A 16,141-nucleotide genomic window follows, 5' to 3' on the forward strand; every position below is an offset into this window, starting at 1 on the left:
ATAGTTTATTACAGAACTGACCTCATCTCCGAACTTTGATCTAAAGTACAAAACGGTGTCGTATTTATTCAGTTGTTTATCGGAGGTTTGAATTGCTGGTGATGGAGCCACCGGAGTGTCCGGTGTGTCTACAGTCTTACGACGGCGAGTGCACAGTTCCTCGCGTGCTTTCCTGCGGACACACGGCGTGTGAGGAGTGCCTGAAGAACCTTCCCAAGAAGTTTCCGAACACAATCCGATGTCCGGCGTGCACCGTTCTCGTCAAGTTTCCACCTCAAGGACCATCAGCTCTACCCAAAAACATCGATCTTCTCAGATTATTCCCTTCGGTTTCGCGGATTACGCTGGAACCTGGCAAGAATTTGAAAAAGCCCATTGAATTCGTCACTCGATCATGGTCTGACGACTTCTACACCACTTGGAAGGATCGGATCCTACTCCACGACGCCGTTTCCGTGGAGAACGTGGAGAGTGAAGGTAGTGATTTTGGTTCATCTCGTCGTTTATGTGGATGGTTGAAAGATGATTCGAGGGTGAGTCTTTTACGGGTTGCTTCGTTCCTGAATGATGATTGTGATTCTCTTCTCAAGTATAGTTATGTTCAGAGGATGATGAGTTGTCTATGGGAGATGAGAGAGGAGGAGAGAGATGAGCTTGATACGATCATCTCTGTTAAACAAAGAGGTATCTCTAAAGTTTTTGGCTTGTGGGGTGATTTGAAGAATGGGGTTCTGTATTTAGTTGGTGAGAAGCTTACTGGATATTCGTGTGAGGAATTCGATTATCTAGATGAAGATGAGACGTCATGTTTCGCAGTAATCGGTATGCAAATATGTGAGGCGCTTCTCAATTTGCATAAGGAAGGGGTAATCACAGGCTGTTTGAGTGTTTCTTGTGTGAAGTTTGACGAGTTTGGGAATGCTTATGTTGATTTGATTGAATTGCTGGAAATTGGAAGGATCGTGTATGGAATCATCTCTGACGAAAGCAGTTCTTGCAGCAAACCAGTTGGTGCTTTGGAAATGGGAATGATTTTGAATAGATTAGTAAAAGAGGGTATTTTTATGAGCTCCGAGGTGTTGTTTGAATTGTTGAAGGAACAAAACATGTTGAAATTAAATGCCAGCTCAAAGTATTTGGTTTCATATAGCTCTGACGTCTGGCCAGTTTGTTTTCTTCTCCTCAAGCTTCTTCTTGGGAAACGGTTTTCTGAGGAGCTGATTGAAAATGTAAATGGTGTGGATGCAAAAGAATGTGAAGAGCAAATTGAGGATCTCTTGGTGTTGTACACAGGTTTTACGGAGAAACTAAGTTCTATTCTGGAATCTAAACTTGGTGGGAAGTTTAAATCGATAATTGAAATTATCCGCCAAAGTTGCTGTCTTGATTCTCAGGCACGTCCAGTTTTAACTGATCTGTGGAAATGCTACAGGGAGCTGGTCATGAATCGTAGGTTAATTTATATGATTGGATTGCATAAGACGAAATCTCAGAAAAGGAAAGAGTTTTGTGTGGTTCTAGGTGAATTATGCCACCTTGTAGTAGTGGGATCCAGAGAACTAGAAGAAGAAGTGCCTGGAATGGAAAATAGCGGTGGAGCAGAGGAGGGCAAGTTTGACATAGATTTTGTTGAAAGACTCTCAGAAGGTAAAATAAAATCTAAAGACCTGCGGGGACACCAAGACAGTGTCACAAGTTTAGCGGTTGGAGGTACACCTTATGTTTTGATTCTTTCTTTCTTTCTTTTTTTGTAAAAAAAGTTTTACATTTTGTTGGGGAATGATAAAAAAAGTACACATCTTCCTTCCAAGAGTGTTATTTAAATTCCTTCTTTATATGCTCAGATTGTATGCTGTTCTTCTTTTCTATGTGTAGGTGGGTTTCTGTTTAGCTCCTCGATTGATAAAAATATCCATATATGGTCTCTGAAGGTACAGATGCCACCATCCTTTATACCTCTCTGATTGATTTATAAAGCTTGGTTTCTAGGGCATAGTTTTCTCCCTATCATGTGTACAGTGTAGTAACAAGGCCTACTTATATATGCAGGAGTTCTCCCATGTGCATACATTTAAAGGTCATCAGGAGAGAGTAATGGCTTTGATATACATCGAGGGAGCAGAATCAGTATGTGTCAGTGGCGACAGTGGAGGAGGTATATTTGTATGGAGCACTAGCTTCCCTCTGGAAGAACAGCCACTAAGAAAGTGGTACGAGCCAAAAGACTGGCGATATACTGGCATTCATGCGTTGGCATATTCAGAAGATGGATATGTGTATAGTGGCAGTGGAGATAACACCATCAAAGCTTGGTCATTACAAGTACGTTGGTTTTCTTGTACACCGTTAAGCTTGTCCTGTTAACATCTATCATCTTATGATTGAAGTGATCGATTGTTTTTCGCAGGATGGAAGCCTGGTTTGCACTATGACTGGTCATAAATCTGTAGTCTCAACGCTTGTTGTGCTGAATGGAGTACTATACAGCGGAAGTTGGGATGGAACCGTACGATTGTGGAGTCTAAGCGACCACAGTTTTTTGACGGTGTTGGGAGAAGAGACTCAAGGTATTGTAAGATCTATTCTGTCTCTAGCTGTAGACGGCCAAACCTTGGTGGCAGCTTATCAAAACGGAGATATACAGGTTTATATCTATCCTTCCAAACAGTTTGCTCAGCTTGCTTCATTTCAATCTTATTCTCAGTCTCTAAACCTGGACTCTTCTGATTCTTGTTTACAGATATGGAGGGATGATACATTGATGAAGTCAATGAAAATACAGAGTGGTGCGATTCTCAGCATTGCCGTGAACGGTAAATGGCTATTTACTGGAGGTTGGGACAAAACTGTCAGTGTAGAGGTAATTCGTTAGCTTCTATACCCGATGTAATGATGAATTGTCCACATGTCTTATCATAAGGGTAAAAAGCTATGCCATTTTTAACTGTTTCCAAACATCCGTTTGTAGGAATTTTCAGGAGATGAGATATCTCTAGACTGTACTCACGTTGGATCGATCCCGGGTTCTTCGGTTATCACATCTTTGTTATACTGGGAAGGCAAGCTCTTTGCAGGGTTTGCGGATAAAACCATCAAGGTGATAGTTGCAATTATCTTTCTTTTAGCGTTCGTGAATACCTCTGTTGTTGAGAATGGTCTGTGACAAGGCGAGAGTTTTGTCTCCATTTTCCAGGTATACTACAGTGGATGCTAACAAAAACTACAGTTTCTCATCTTGTTCCTGAAGATTTTCTACTCTCGTCAAAGGAAGAAGTGTATATCTAGAAACAAATCACGTGTATATATGAAATGCTTTTGTTGATACAGTATACAAAAATATATGTGATTCGCAGTTTTCTTATTTCTTATAGAATTTGCTAATACGTTGAGATCAGATCAACACACAAAGAAGATGATAATTTCTAAAGTTGAGTGACGTAATGCGAAAGACTAAAACTTTCAGGGACTTAAAAGTGAAAATATCAATTGTTAAGTGAGACCATTTAAAACCAGCAATTTAGCGCCACCCATCGGTGAAACGGTGGCGAAACGTTTCCCGGTAGTGTTTTCATACGTTTTCGTGAGACACGAAGAGCCTCCTTTATCCATGGATGCTTGACCACGAAAGCAAGAAAGTTACTGTAACAAAGCAATACTAGGGTGAATATGGGCACTGTTCTGAATCTTGCGAACCTTAAGACATGCCACCCAGCTCCTTGTCTCCTGTCTCGAAGTAATAATTATCCATGGAGAAAACCCTACTCTGGTGTCTTTTTCCCTCGACCTGTCGCGCCGATTCAGAGGTGTCACTTTGTTCGGAGAAGCTGTGTCTCTGCTTCCCTAATGGTGTGTTATAACTGATACCACTTGTTGCACACCAACTGTTCGATCATTTGCCTCATTAGTATTTTTCTATTGTCTCTTTCTTCTTAATAAGATTTCTAGCGAGTGTTTGATTCATAGGTTTTTTTTTTTTCGTGCGATGCTTTACTTTATGAGATTAGGATGGGATTTATTTTCTCAAGCTTCTCAGTGATTTTTATATATTTATATTTAATATCATCCATATTTTAGGGGAATTTGGGTCGCTTAAAGAGGAATTTACAAGATGTTACGAGCATGAATTATTGGGTTGTGCGGGACTATTATCGTCTTGTGGAATCTGTCAATTCCCTCGAACCACATATTCAAAGCCTTTCCGATGAACAGGTTTCAACTTCATGTTCACTGCTTGAGACTTTTTTTTTTTTTCAATTGATATGATATATATATATATATATGTATATATTTTTTTTTTTGATGAATTTGGGTTTTTGTTTGTTTACTTCCTTAGCTGAAAGCAAAAACTGCAGAATTTCGGGAAAGGTTAGCGCGAGGGGAGTCCCTAGCAGATATGCAAGCTGGTTTGATCAAAACCTTACGTGGATTTTACTTTATTTAATCTTAAGAATGTTACTTTGCTTTGATAAATCTTTGCAAATGCTTTTTTTTTCTCATTTTTTTATTTTTGTTTGTGTATGTTTCTCCCTGTTCCAGAGGCGTTTGCTGTTGTTCGTGAAGCTGCAAAGAGAACAATTGGAATGCGTCATTTTGACGTGCAGGTCTGTCTATATCTATACTCTCAAACTGTAATCCATACTATTACTTGGGGTGCATTTCTATCATTTTTGAACAGATATTGTTAGTTATGCTTATGGTTTTTGTTGCATCAGATAATTGGTGGAGGAGTGCTTCATGATGGATCCATTGCGGAGATGAAGACAGGTGAAGGGAAAACACTAGTCTCTACATTAGCTGCGTATCTTAATGCATTAACTGGCGAGGGTGTTCATGGTATGTTGTCTGCTCTCTCTTAACAACTTTACGACTAGATAATTGCTGATACTTTGAGAAAAGCCCATGAGATGTATTGCCTAGTTGCCGCAATTTTCGCGCACTATTGATCGAAAATGATATACCAATGAAAAGCGTGTCATTTAAAATCTAGCTAAAGCTGTTGGTATGATTTTCTGGTGGCAGTGGTTACTGTGAATGATTACCTGGCCCAGCGTGATGCAGAATGGATGGGTCGTGTTCACCGCTTCTTAGGCCTTTCAGTTGGTCTCATTCAGGTAGGTTTCACAGGTGCTATTTGCATTCTAACGTCTGAATTACAGCGCTGAAAACTTATGGCATTTTCGTCAACAATTAGAGAGGAATGAAAGCTGAAGAGAGAAAATTCAACTACAGCTGTGATATAACATACACCAATAACTCGGCAAGTATTTCATTCATATCAATTGTTCTCCTTGGGTTATACTATTTTTTTTGTATCTCACATCTCCTCCTACTAACACTTGTGCATGTCTCAGGAGCTTGGATTTGATTATCTGCGAGATAACCTTACTTCAAACAGTGAACAACTTGTGATGAGATGGTAGATCCCATTAATCTATTCACTCCTCAGTTTTTTTCAATAGTGACAGCTTATGAATTTCAGGCCAAAACCATTTCACTTTGCAATAGTTGACGAAGTGGACTCAGTGCTCATTGATGAAGGCAGAAATCCTTTGCTAATAAGTGGTGAGGTAATACAGTTCATTTTGATAAGCTTAAAAGTTTTATTCTTTGGATATTTAGACCTGAATCTGGTTAAGAATAGCCCATGCAACTGAGAAAGAAAAGCAATATCATTGGGACATAATTTCAAAGATTGACGGAGTCCTTTCTGTTGTGCTTGTATCACAGGCTAATGAAAATGCCGCACGATATCCAGTTGCTGCTAAAGTGGCTGAACTTCTCGTAAAAGATATTGTGAGTTTTACCTTTTCCTTTTTCTGTTATTCTATCTCGACCAATTTTTTTTCTTTTGTTTCGGGAAATGATTTTCTAAATTATTTTTGAAAATCTTGTTGATAGCATTACAAAGTTGAATTGAAAGAGAACTCAGTGGAACTCACGGAGGAAGGTATATCTCTTGCTGAAATGGCTCTTGATACGGGTGATTTATGGGACGAAAATGATCCATGGGCAAGGTATCTACTTCCTACTATCATTGATATTCTTTGTGTTCCAAATGGTGACGTAAGACTTTGGCGGTTGGCAATTAGTAGTAAAAACTTTGAATGGGGATTTCCAGATTTGAACAAAAGGTAGTGGGATTAGCAAAGGGATATTCATGGTTGCAAAAGGTAGAATAATGGCATATGGTTGAACAAAGAATAGTGGGATTAGCAAAGGGATATTCGTACATATATAAATATGAGTAAATAGATTCTCTTAGTAAGAAACTGATTTACCTGATCTTATTTCATATTCGCAATCCAATCATGGAGTTATCTATGTAGTTCTTTTTTTTCCCTGTTTCGAACTAGTTTTTTTCTCACATTTAGTTCAAAGTTTCCGTGCAGTTCTTTGTTACCCCTGGTTATTGGAATTTCTTATTAATGCAGGTTTGTTATGAATGCTTTAAAAGCTAAAGAATTTTACAAGCGTGATGTCCAATATATTGTGAGAAATGGGAAAGCACTTATAATTAATGAGGTATAAGTAGTTCTGACTTCAATTGTACTCATTGTTTCATTTCATAAAATTGACGTGGGATAGCTAGTCATTGGACTTTCATTTATATCTTATATGATTTAACACAATATGAAAGTTCATTAAGGATTTCAAATATTTTCAGTTGACTGGAAGAGTTGAAGAGAAAAGGAGATGGTCTGAAGGAGTCCACCAGGCTGTGGAGGCTAAAGAAGGTCTCGAAATTCAGGTCTGTCACACAGACTCATAAGTCGTGGTTAAAGCAATGCCTCCAAAATTTTATGCTCACGAAACTAAACTCTTTGATTTAGGCTGATTCAATTGTTGTGGCCCAAATCACCTATCAGTCGCTCTTTAAACTCTATCCAAAGCTCTCCGGGATGACTGGGACAGCAAAAACAGAAGTATGTACATGGGGATCTACTTTGATCCACCTCCTTAATCTGTTTCAAAGATATGATTTTCTTGATTAGACAAGGCAGTTTGGCACACTTGTTTCTTCAACTTCTTGCAGGAAAAAGAATTTTTGAAAATGTTCCAGATACCTGTTATTGAAGTTCCAACCAATTTGTCAAATATTCGAATCGATCTACCTATACAAGCTTTTGCGGTTAGCGACCTTAAAACTCACATTTATGTTTGCTTCTTTCATATAATTCATAAAATGTAAACAAATATTTCCTTCTCTTACATCCCTTTGGTATGATGTATTTTAGACTGCTCGAGGTAAATGGGAATATGTTCGTCGAGAAGTTGAAGATATGTTCGGACAAGGTCGACCTGTTTTAGTAGGAACAACAAGGTACGTCCATGTGATTAAACCACTTCAGCATCATTTGACACATCTGAGGCAATTATTCAGGATTTCAAAATATATTGCATTTACTGATGTCAATTGAAAGTATACAGAAGAAAGATTCAGGCTCGCTTTTCTTGTGGTATTGACATAGATACATGTAGAATTTCATTTTCAAGTTTGTAGTTTATGTTGGCAGAATTAATAATGAACCAAGGAGGACTACATAGGATGATAGGAACACTTTATTTCTTTTTAAAACACACAGTATGCTTTTCAGCTATTTAAAAGTTAGCGTCAATTTGCAGTGTAGAGAATTCTGAATATCTATCAGCACTGCTGAAAGAATGGGGTATTCCTCACAATGTCCTGAATGCACGACCCAAGGTAGATCTCGAATTTATCTCTCTGCATAGCAAAACCAACATAGCATTCATATGATATCAGCTAGTTCTAATATTGTGTTTTACTTCATTCAGTATGCTGCTAGGGAGGCTGATTTTATAGCCCAAGCAGGAAGAAAATATGCCATCACCATTTCTACAAATATGGCTGGGAGGGGTACTGACATTATTCTGGGAGGAAATCCAAAGGTAAATCGGATTTAAAAAAAAAAAAAAAAAATCCACTATTTCAAGATGTTTGTATGACCTGAAGTTGATTGAGTGTCTTCTTGATGACTTTACTTTTGAGGGCATTTGGCTTTGTACTCAATTTGTTTTTATTCCCGATAAAATACATCTGATACGTTCTTGTGGCTGTAATCTTGCAGATGCTTGCAAGGGAAATCATAGAGGATAGCATCCTTTCATATCTAACAAGTGAAGTTTTGGCAGATGATGTTGACGACAGTGAATTATCACAGAAGGTATTAGTTGCAAAAGAATTCATGTTATGAGCTCTTTAATGGTATCCTTAAAGATAAAAGTCAGATCATCTGTATATACACTTCTATCCCATTGTAGAATAATTGATCTTTCCTGTAAATTATGTCAGGTGTTGTCAAAAATAAAAGTGGGACCATCTTCATTAGCTTTGCTTGCCAGAGCTTCTCTAATGGGTATGCCTCTCAACTTTTCACACTCAATATCTGAACTTCCGCGCATACTCAATGGGTCATGTTTGATGTTTACTTTACTTGATATCTTCTTTGGATTTAATTGACACAGCAAAATATGTTGGCAAAAGTGAAAGTAAAAGCTGGACGAGGAAAAAGGCAAAGTCCGTGGTCACCGAATCTTTAGAGAAAAGCCAGACAATGGATCCTATGGAATTGCAGAATCTTGTCAACGAGCAGTCAGAAATGTACCCTTTGGGCCCTGCTATTGCTCTGGCTTATCTGTCCGTCTTGCAGGACTGTGAGGCCCATTGTCTGCATGAAGGGTCTGAAGTAAAGAGGCTTGGAGGTCTTCATGTGATTGGGACATCTTTGCATGAGTCTCGGAGGATTGATAACCAGGTAAGCAACTGGTTTGCTGCTTTGCCTTACTTTTTTTTATTCAATTGTGCTAATTTTTTTTTAGTATTTTAGGTCCTTAAGGAAACGCTTTCCCCAAATCTTTTTCTTCCACTATATTGTTTTGACTTGCGAACCTTTAAATTTATGTTTCTCGGACTACTGTCTGGCATGGTAGTACGTTGAACATAATCATTCATTTTTTCTTTTCTTGAGGGAAATATTCTAATTTTTTCTCCCGAATCATGAGTTCCAAATAATCATTTTATTGTGGAGATGGTAGAGACCTTGAAATCAATACCACATGCACCATTTGTCCTGTTTAATGAAATCAAATGACTAGATGGCTAATCATCAATGTTTCCGCCTGCATATTTTTTCTTACAGCTGCGTGGCAGAGCTGGAAGGCAAGGAGATCCTGGATCCACGCGGTTTATGGTAAGGTAATCACATATATTATTTTCCTGAACTGGGAAAACTTCTGTAATAGCAAATTCACTTAGGTAAATAGAGACTTTACTGCTTTGATATTATGAACTTTGCACCATCTGAAAATGATTGGGATAATACCAGTCTTTCCTATGTAACTGTTGGTTTGCTTACAGCTTGCAAGATGAGATGTTCCAGAAGTTCAATTTTGATACTGAGTGGGCCGTGAGGCTTATATCAAAGATTACGAATGATGAAGATTTACCAATTGAAGGTGACACAATAGTAAAACAGGTAAGTATTTCATTCTTTTATTTTCGTTGTGGTTCCATCACTGGTTTTCCTTCAAAATCGGTATTCTTCTGCTAATCCGGGTCATCTCATTTGGCATTTGTAGCTTCTAGCTCTCCAGATTAATGCAGAGAAATACTTCTTTGGTATAAGAAAAAGCCTGGTCGAGTTTGACGAAGTGCTAGAGGTACCAGCTCTGCCAACTACCTTTACTGGAACTCCATTTCGACCATAGGGAAATATATATCTGTTACCTGAACAGAAGTTTTAAAGACTACAGCTGTTTTGCTCTTTACTTTGTAGCACACTTTTATTCGTCTTTACCATTCCTAGTATACTACTTGAACAGGTATCGTCTCCCAGACGATGCTATCGGGTGACCAATTTGACTTCGTATTATATGTAGTCCACTATATGTGTGGCATATCTTAATCAACCATTTATTTTTATTTTAGGTTCAAAGGAAGCATGTCTATGACCTAAGACAACTGCTTTTGACGGGTGATAACGAAAGTTGCTCCCAGCATATATTCCAGTAAGCGCTAAGCTTGCAGTACCCTTTTTCATGTCCATGTGAAAGGAAGCCGTTGACATTGAAATTTTAGCATATGTTATGTGTGTAGCTCTTCAACTGCTGCCTATTGAGTATGAAATGTCACTCGTTTAACCACATGATCATTTCTCAGGTACATGCAAGCTGTTGTAGATGAAATTGTCGTTGGAAATTCTGATCCACAGAAGGTAAATAAAACTCTTATCCAGTACAATCTGTCACAGAAGGGTCATTGCAAAGCTCCTTTCTCCCCCCAAAAAATATTAAATGTTGTCAGTCTTTTGCTGTAATGTTCATCTTCTATTATCTTATTTCTTGTGGCAGCATCCAAGATACTGGAGCTTGGCCAAGTTATTGAAGGAGTTTATGGCTATTTCAGGGAACCTTTTGGATGGTAAGCTTGCTTTTATGTCTTCATTTATGGACTTGACAATTTCTTGCTTCGTGAGAACAAAACACCTCTTATATCACATGAAATCTAACAACAAGCACTATCAGAGTCATTTTCTGGGATCACCGAAGGAACCATGTTACAGTCCCTTGAAAACCTGCATGAGACAAGTTCAATAGATATGGAAGACTTCTACCTTCCACACCTGCCAAAACCTCCAAACGCTTTCAGGGGAATTCGCAGAAAGAATTCTTCTCTAAGACGTTGGCTCGATATCTGCTCGGATGATTTGACCGGGTGAGCGCTTAAGCTAATAGAGACTTTGTATATATGTTGTGTGGACGTGCGTCCCTTTGCGAAAGACGTTGAGTTTTACTCTATAAGGATATCCTCTGTAGGAGTGGGAGGTACCGAACATCTATCAACCTTCTCAGGAAGTTCCTCGGTGATTATCTGATAGCTTCGTACTTGAATGTTGTTCAAGAATCTGGCTTTGATGATGGATACGTGAAAGAAATAGAGGTATATGTATTGTTTTTGTCTCTGCGTGTATACACATATGATTGACACTTAACTACAACGTCTGATCGAATTTTGCTATCTTGGAAATAGAGAGCGGTTCTCTTAAAGACGTTGGATTGCTTCTGGAGAGATCATCTCGTGAACATGAATAAACTAAGCTCAGCGGTATATCCACCGTTATGATCCTTATCTGTTTTCGTTTTGTTTTCGCTTTCTCCCTGTCTGATACTCAAATGTTAAATCTTAATGTTAACAGGTGAATGTCAGAAGTTTTGCGCATAGAAACCCTCTTGAAGAGTATAAAATCGATGGATGTCGATTTTTCATCTCAATGCTAAGTGCGACCAGAAGGCTAACCATAGAATCAATCTTGCAGTACTGGTCATCCCCGATGGAATCCCAAGAACTATTCGTATCGTAAGACTCAGACCGACTCACACCTTGCATTCCCTACTACATTCATAGAATCAAATGCTAGAATATAAGGTAACTTATCCATCAGTGCTCAAGTTTGATTACATATTATGTTCATTAATTTGATAGTACTGTGAATGAATAAGTGTAAAATGTCACTGTTTATTATTGATCTATGTTTGTAAATTTGTTATAACACAAGAAATATTTATTCGCGATATTACAGTATGATACGTATAATACAATCCGTGCTTATTGAAACGTTGGGCGAAAAGACATCAACTTGAGGCCTTTTTTTAGCAAAGAAGTATTCGTAGACAAACAAATCTACTGTAGAAGTTTAAAAAAAATTATATAAAAAAGCTAATCTACTGTATACACTAATCATTTTATTTTCTGAGAGGTAAAAATGATAAAGGAAGGGAAAAAAATATTGATTCAGTAAATTAATAAAGGCTTCCCTTGTGAAGAACTGAAGATTGTACGAAGTGAATTATAGAGGTTATGAATCTGTACAGTAAAGAGGGAGGGCTGAAACAAAACAGACCTGTACCCCTCTGTGTTTATGTATGTGTTGAAGAATGAATGAATCATCAAAGAGCCTTTTGATCAAGACGCTCGTTCCAATTTAAGCAACGGATTAAGCTTCTAAACCAGTCACCGGTTTGATCAGATTTGTTGACAGTTGGGAGTGGATGTTGGCTCATGTATATTCTCACCGAATCTCCCCTTGAAAGTTGTTGCCTTCTCTTTCCATCAAACGAAACCCATGCGTTGCTTCGAGCATCATCTGGAATCTGTTATTGTTTTAGACATAATTTGTCAGCATTTCAAACAGCAACCATAAATAAGGTTTTCATGAGCTTAGAGCATTTTTTGGGTGGTTCTAATTACCTAACAGGGAAAGTGTATTTGCTCTAAAGATCTAAAGTCTAACCTTTAGTTCAAGCTTTGCAGAATCTGGAAGTATAACTGGTCTGAACGACAGGGAATGTGGGCAGATTGGAGTAAACAGCATGCAAGGAACGTTTGGATGCACCTGCCATTTTCGGAAATCATAAGTGTCATATAGAAAAGGGTTGCGCACTCACGTTAACTGAAATTGTAAGCATAATACTTCTCATAGTTGACAATCAGGTAAAATATTTTGGTATGCAATGCAGGGGTTGAAAGTAACTCTTAAGTTAGCTTACCATGGAACCTCCTGCTGCTGTAGAATAAGCAGTACTTCCTGTAGGAGTGGCTACTATAACTCCGTCACCTTGTACCTATAATAACATTATTTTTCAAAACACAAGAACAGTAAACTTTTATCAATGAAGTGGAATTTTGACAACATGCAACTGAGATATTCTCACTTGCTTAAGAATTTAGATATTTATGGTACGAAAATAAACTAATAGGGTACAAACCTTGGTGATAAGACGGTCGTGTTCATAACATTCGATTTTAGAAAGGTATGGATTTGATCCTCGATCAACAACAATCTCGTTCAGAACATCAAACACTTTACCAGGCATTGCTTTGCCTTTACGATAAATTTCGCAACGTAGACGCATTCGAAGAGTTATATAAACCCCATCTAGCGTGTTATTCCCATGGATGACTCGTTTGAGGTCTTGCCTGAAGTCCTCAAACTAAATGGAAAAAGATATTAAAAAAATAAGAAGGTTGCCGAAAGGAAAAGAATACTAAGGCATAGTAACTAAACAGAGCATGTCGAAAGGCTTACTGGATGTGAAGTGAGAAATCCAAGGGAACCCAGATTAAATGAAACGACGGGAGGGACAGCTCCTTTGAACAAGTTTGATGCATGTAATATCACCCCATCCCCTCCTAAGCATGCCACAAAATCAACCCTTTCATGGAGATCGCTGATATTCAAACAAAGCAAAACAATGTCGATCATAATCGAGCTGTTGATAGTCTAGCTGATGACCACTTAACTTATTCTTGTACCTCGTGTCCTGAATGTAAAAGGTCTGGACAAAGCCAAACCCTGGAATCCTGGCAAATACATCATGCACCTCAGGTTCGACCAGTACATTCATCTTCTCTTGGTGATACAAGAAAGATGCAGCCTGAAACCAAATTCGAAAGAACAACAACTTTTCATTAGTATCCTAAATTTCAGGCAAATTTGATGCACAACAGGGGGTTATATAATCTTCTAGGTTTGAAAAGCAAAGCGTTTACCTCTTTAGCTTCTTCCATGAGTTCTAGCCCGAGCTTCTTTAGCAGTAAAACAGTTTTTGGGGTAGTTTTCCAAAGAAGCATTTGTTGTTGAGTACTTGGATGTGTGAAGGCTAGCGAGGATTCAGTTACCTTCTCCCTTGTACAAGATACTCCATCGGTTCGGACTAAGAACATCTCTGCTTTCTTTCTCGACTGCACCCTTACTACACCAGTGGCAGAAGCACACATATTTCCCTCAATTCCAACAGCTTCATCATCACTGGAATCCGACGAAGAAGCACTATTGTTTCTCTGAGACTCTCGAACAGATTGTGAAACTACAGGGCCACTTGAGTTATCACTTGGAGCCACAACAATAGGCTCTGCAAAGAAGCCATTTCCCCTGTTACCCGACATACTTGTATTGCTGTCATCAGAAGCATGCACATTTCCATTTGGAACCTTCCCATTGCTAAAATCTAAACTTTGAGACCTTGCAGGTAGAAGGGTTCCATTGGAGTTTCTTGTCTCTGCAAGTCCTCCTACGGAATCTTTATCAGCAATATGATATCCGTTTGTCACTCCAGTATATGAAACTTGCGGAGATGGCACTATTCCAAGTTTTTTGGACTGATTACTAAGATAACCAGCAGGAGCAATACCTTTGCTCCTCATGAATTTATACATCTCTTTTCTTGAAAAAATATTGCTTGGTGGAAGTTGAGCTTTAAGAGGATCACTCACCATATTAAATTCAGATGCAGAAGTATCTCCCTCATTGCTTCCAGATTTTTTGCTCTGATTTGAAACAGAGCTATTATCAATCTCATTGATTTCAGGGACTTTATCAGTATGCTGATCAGGCACACCCTTACCAGATACTACAACATTCAATCCAAGCATAGTTTCAGACACCTCCCGACGCTTTGACTCTTCAGAAACTGGAATTTCTTTCGTCACTGGACGTGTCATGTACTGTTTCCACCTGGAAACCATCGCAGACGTTCTCCAAACACCTTCTTTACTGTGAACGTAAATTGGCCTTTTGCTGCTGTCTGATACAATAGAAGCAAACAGTTCGACCTGCTGAGCTAAAGGGGCCATCCTGACTTCAATTGGAATTTTCACCAATGTCACTTTCCCAAGGGAAATTGCATCATCAAGTGCTGCCTGATAGAATGTATCCTTCACGTTTTCAGCTCTCAGGTCAACAATAGTTTTAAATCCTTTTTCAATTAACCACTTCAATCCTTCTTCCGTTACCTGCCCTCCCCTCCAAAATGCAATCTCAGACTCGTAGGAATCCGCATCCTCTTTCGCGTTTGATGCGTAAATAGGGTCCCAATTCGCAAAAAGTGTTTGGCAAGGATAATTATCACTGCGTGGAAAACCTGCGTCGTAACAGACATTCTTAAGCTTCTGTAGTTTCCTCCAGACAATTCCACTTCTTTCATCATCGGGGGTCAGATAATTCTCGAGGGCAATGTGTAAGCTTTCACAACACCGTTTCATTTCACCCCTGAAAATGGCAAGTGGTGGAAGCGTGTCCTCCGCAACCCCTACATCATCCAAACTAAATGAATTCATAGATGATGACCTCCCTGAGAGAATTTCTTTTCTTCCTTTGTTTAAAAGAGATAATATACAGCCAAGCACAGACACTATTTTGTCCTCCAATAATGGTTTCTCCTCGGGTGAAAAATCATACGGTACCCGACATTCACCAGTCAGAGGGTTGCACAACGTCTCCATCAAAGCTCCATGTAATCGCTCAGCTGATCTGAAAATTCTACAATACGCCTCAACCTCAGCAATATCCCCTGGAACTGGACCGATCCAAGGCAAGTTTGATGTATCACGGGATTTCACAGCCTTGAAGATCCAAGTAAATGAAGTTAGTCGACCAGTACATAACAAAGAAAAAACTCACAGAGATCGAACCTAAAAAAAAAACCAAATAATCTAGCTTTTAACTCGTTCAATTGAAAGAATAAAAACAGCTTAAAATATAAGCAACTCTGATCAGCAAATGATTCGTCTAAAGCCATTGAACGATTCGAATTAGCTAAAGATCCGCAGAAAATTTGAGCGAGCTTTGCAGAAAACAAAAATGAAAGCATAGACGGCAGGAACAATTCATCGAACATGAAGTGACGATGAATATAAAGAAGGAAGTCGAGAGACGCAAATAACCTGAGAATCCAAACCTAAATCCGGAGAAAAGGCCTGAGATAGCTCCGCCCTGATCACAAATCTCAAGCGGCGTTTAAGCTGGACCTCGTTTCTCCGGAATCCGAAGCCGAACGGAAGCAATCGTCCATCAGAAGTCCAATCAACGGAGCAGTGGAGGCGGGGAGAGATTCCGGTGGCCGGAGATAGCCGACTCATGAGGAAGTGAGGTACGTAGCAAGGGCAGAAGCATAGGAACATGAGAGAAACTGGTGTACGCGCAACAACGACGAGAGAGCCGCTTGACCGGAGTGGCGGATAATGTTGATATTTTCAGATCAAGTTTTGGAGTTTTACAGGGATTTGGTGGACCTCGTGGTTTCGTCCTCTTCATGGCCGAAGGGGTTCAATAAAAACTGTGCTTCT

At 39.0% G+C, this 16,141-nt stretch overlaps 3 protein-coding genes across 4 annotated transcripts; 2 read left to right on the top strand and 1 right to left on the bottom strand.

Moving 5' to 3' along the window:
• The first annotated feature begins 84 nt into the window (after positions 1-84).
• LOC112084055 lies at positions 85-3,368 on the top strand. 2 transcript variants are annotated; one of them, XR_002897982.1, is made up of 7 exons: positions 85-1,710; positions 1,876-1,931; positions 2,050-2,322; positions 2,408-2,644; positions 2,741-2,860; positions 2,979-3,097; positions 3,194-3,368. XR_002897982.1 is itself a non-coding variant. In XM_024152350.1 (7 exons), the coding sequence occupies exons 1-7, from the start codon at positions 102-104 to the stop codon at positions 3,212-3,214; spliced, it is 2,445 nt and encodes an 814-aa protein (XP_024008118.1). In that variant the 5' UTR covers positions 85-101; the 3' UTR covers positions 3,215-3,361. The 2 variants fall into 2 exon arrangements, 1 of the variants encoding a protein (XP_024008118.1); XM_024152350.1 differs by having other exon boundaries at positions 2,969-3,097; positions 3,194-3,361.
• Positions 3,369-3,549: 181 nt separating this feature from the next.
• On the top strand, positions 3,550-11,632 carry LOC18992781 (protein translocase subunit SECA2, chloroplastic). Its single transcript, XM_024152349.1, has 31 exons — positions 3,550-3,846; positions 4,075-4,209; positions 4,334-4,403; positions 4,537-4,601; positions 4,713-4,833; positions 5,020-5,111; positions 5,192-5,257; positions 5,352-5,416; positions 5,480-5,567; positions 5,728-5,793; positions 5,899-6,014; positions 6,432-6,522; positions 6,665-6,748; positions 6,831-6,923; positions 7,034-7,129; positions 7,236-7,321; positions 7,624-7,702; positions 7,795-7,908; positions 8,088-8,183; positions 8,312-8,375; positions 8,485-8,774; positions 9,159-9,214; positions 9,377-9,494; positions 9,598-9,678; positions 9,947-10,026; positions 10,178-10,232; positions 10,369-10,438; positions 10,543-10,732; positions 10,834-10,957; positions 11,048-11,122; positions 11,214-11,632. The coding sequence occupies exons 1-31, from the start codon at positions 3,667-3,669 to the stop codon at positions 11,376-11,378; spliced, it is 3,171 nt and encodes a 1,056-aa protein (XP_024008117.1). The 5' UTR covers positions 3,550-3,666; the 3' UTR covers positions 11,379-11,632.
• Positions 11,633-11,850: 218 nt separating this feature from the next.
• Positions 11,851-15,991, bottom strand: LOC18992782 (NAD kinase 2, chloroplastic). Its single transcript, XM_006416219.2, has 8 exons — positions 15,740-15,991; positions 13,568-15,418; positions 13,331-13,452; positions 13,104-13,245; positions 12,784-13,008; positions 12,565-12,639; positions 12,309-12,410; positions 11,851-12,168 (listed from the first exon to the last, which is right to left on the bottom strand). Exons 1-8 carry the CDS (start codon positions 15,974-15,976, stop codon positions 11,965-11,967), a joined length of 2,958 nt encoding a protein of 985 aa, XP_006416282.1. The 5' UTR covers positions 15,977-15,991; the 3' UTR covers positions 11,851-11,964.
• Positions 15,992-16,141: the final 150 nt, after the last annotated feature.

Source organism: Eutrema salsugineum, unplaced genomic scaffold (assembly GCF_000478725.1).
Source record: "Eutrema salsugineum unplaced genomic scaffold, Eutsalg1_0 scaffold_5, whole genome shotgun sequence".
Lineage (NCBI taxonomy): Eukaryota > Viridiplantae > Streptophyta > Magnoliopsida > Brassicales > Brassicaceae > Eutrema > Eutrema salsugineum.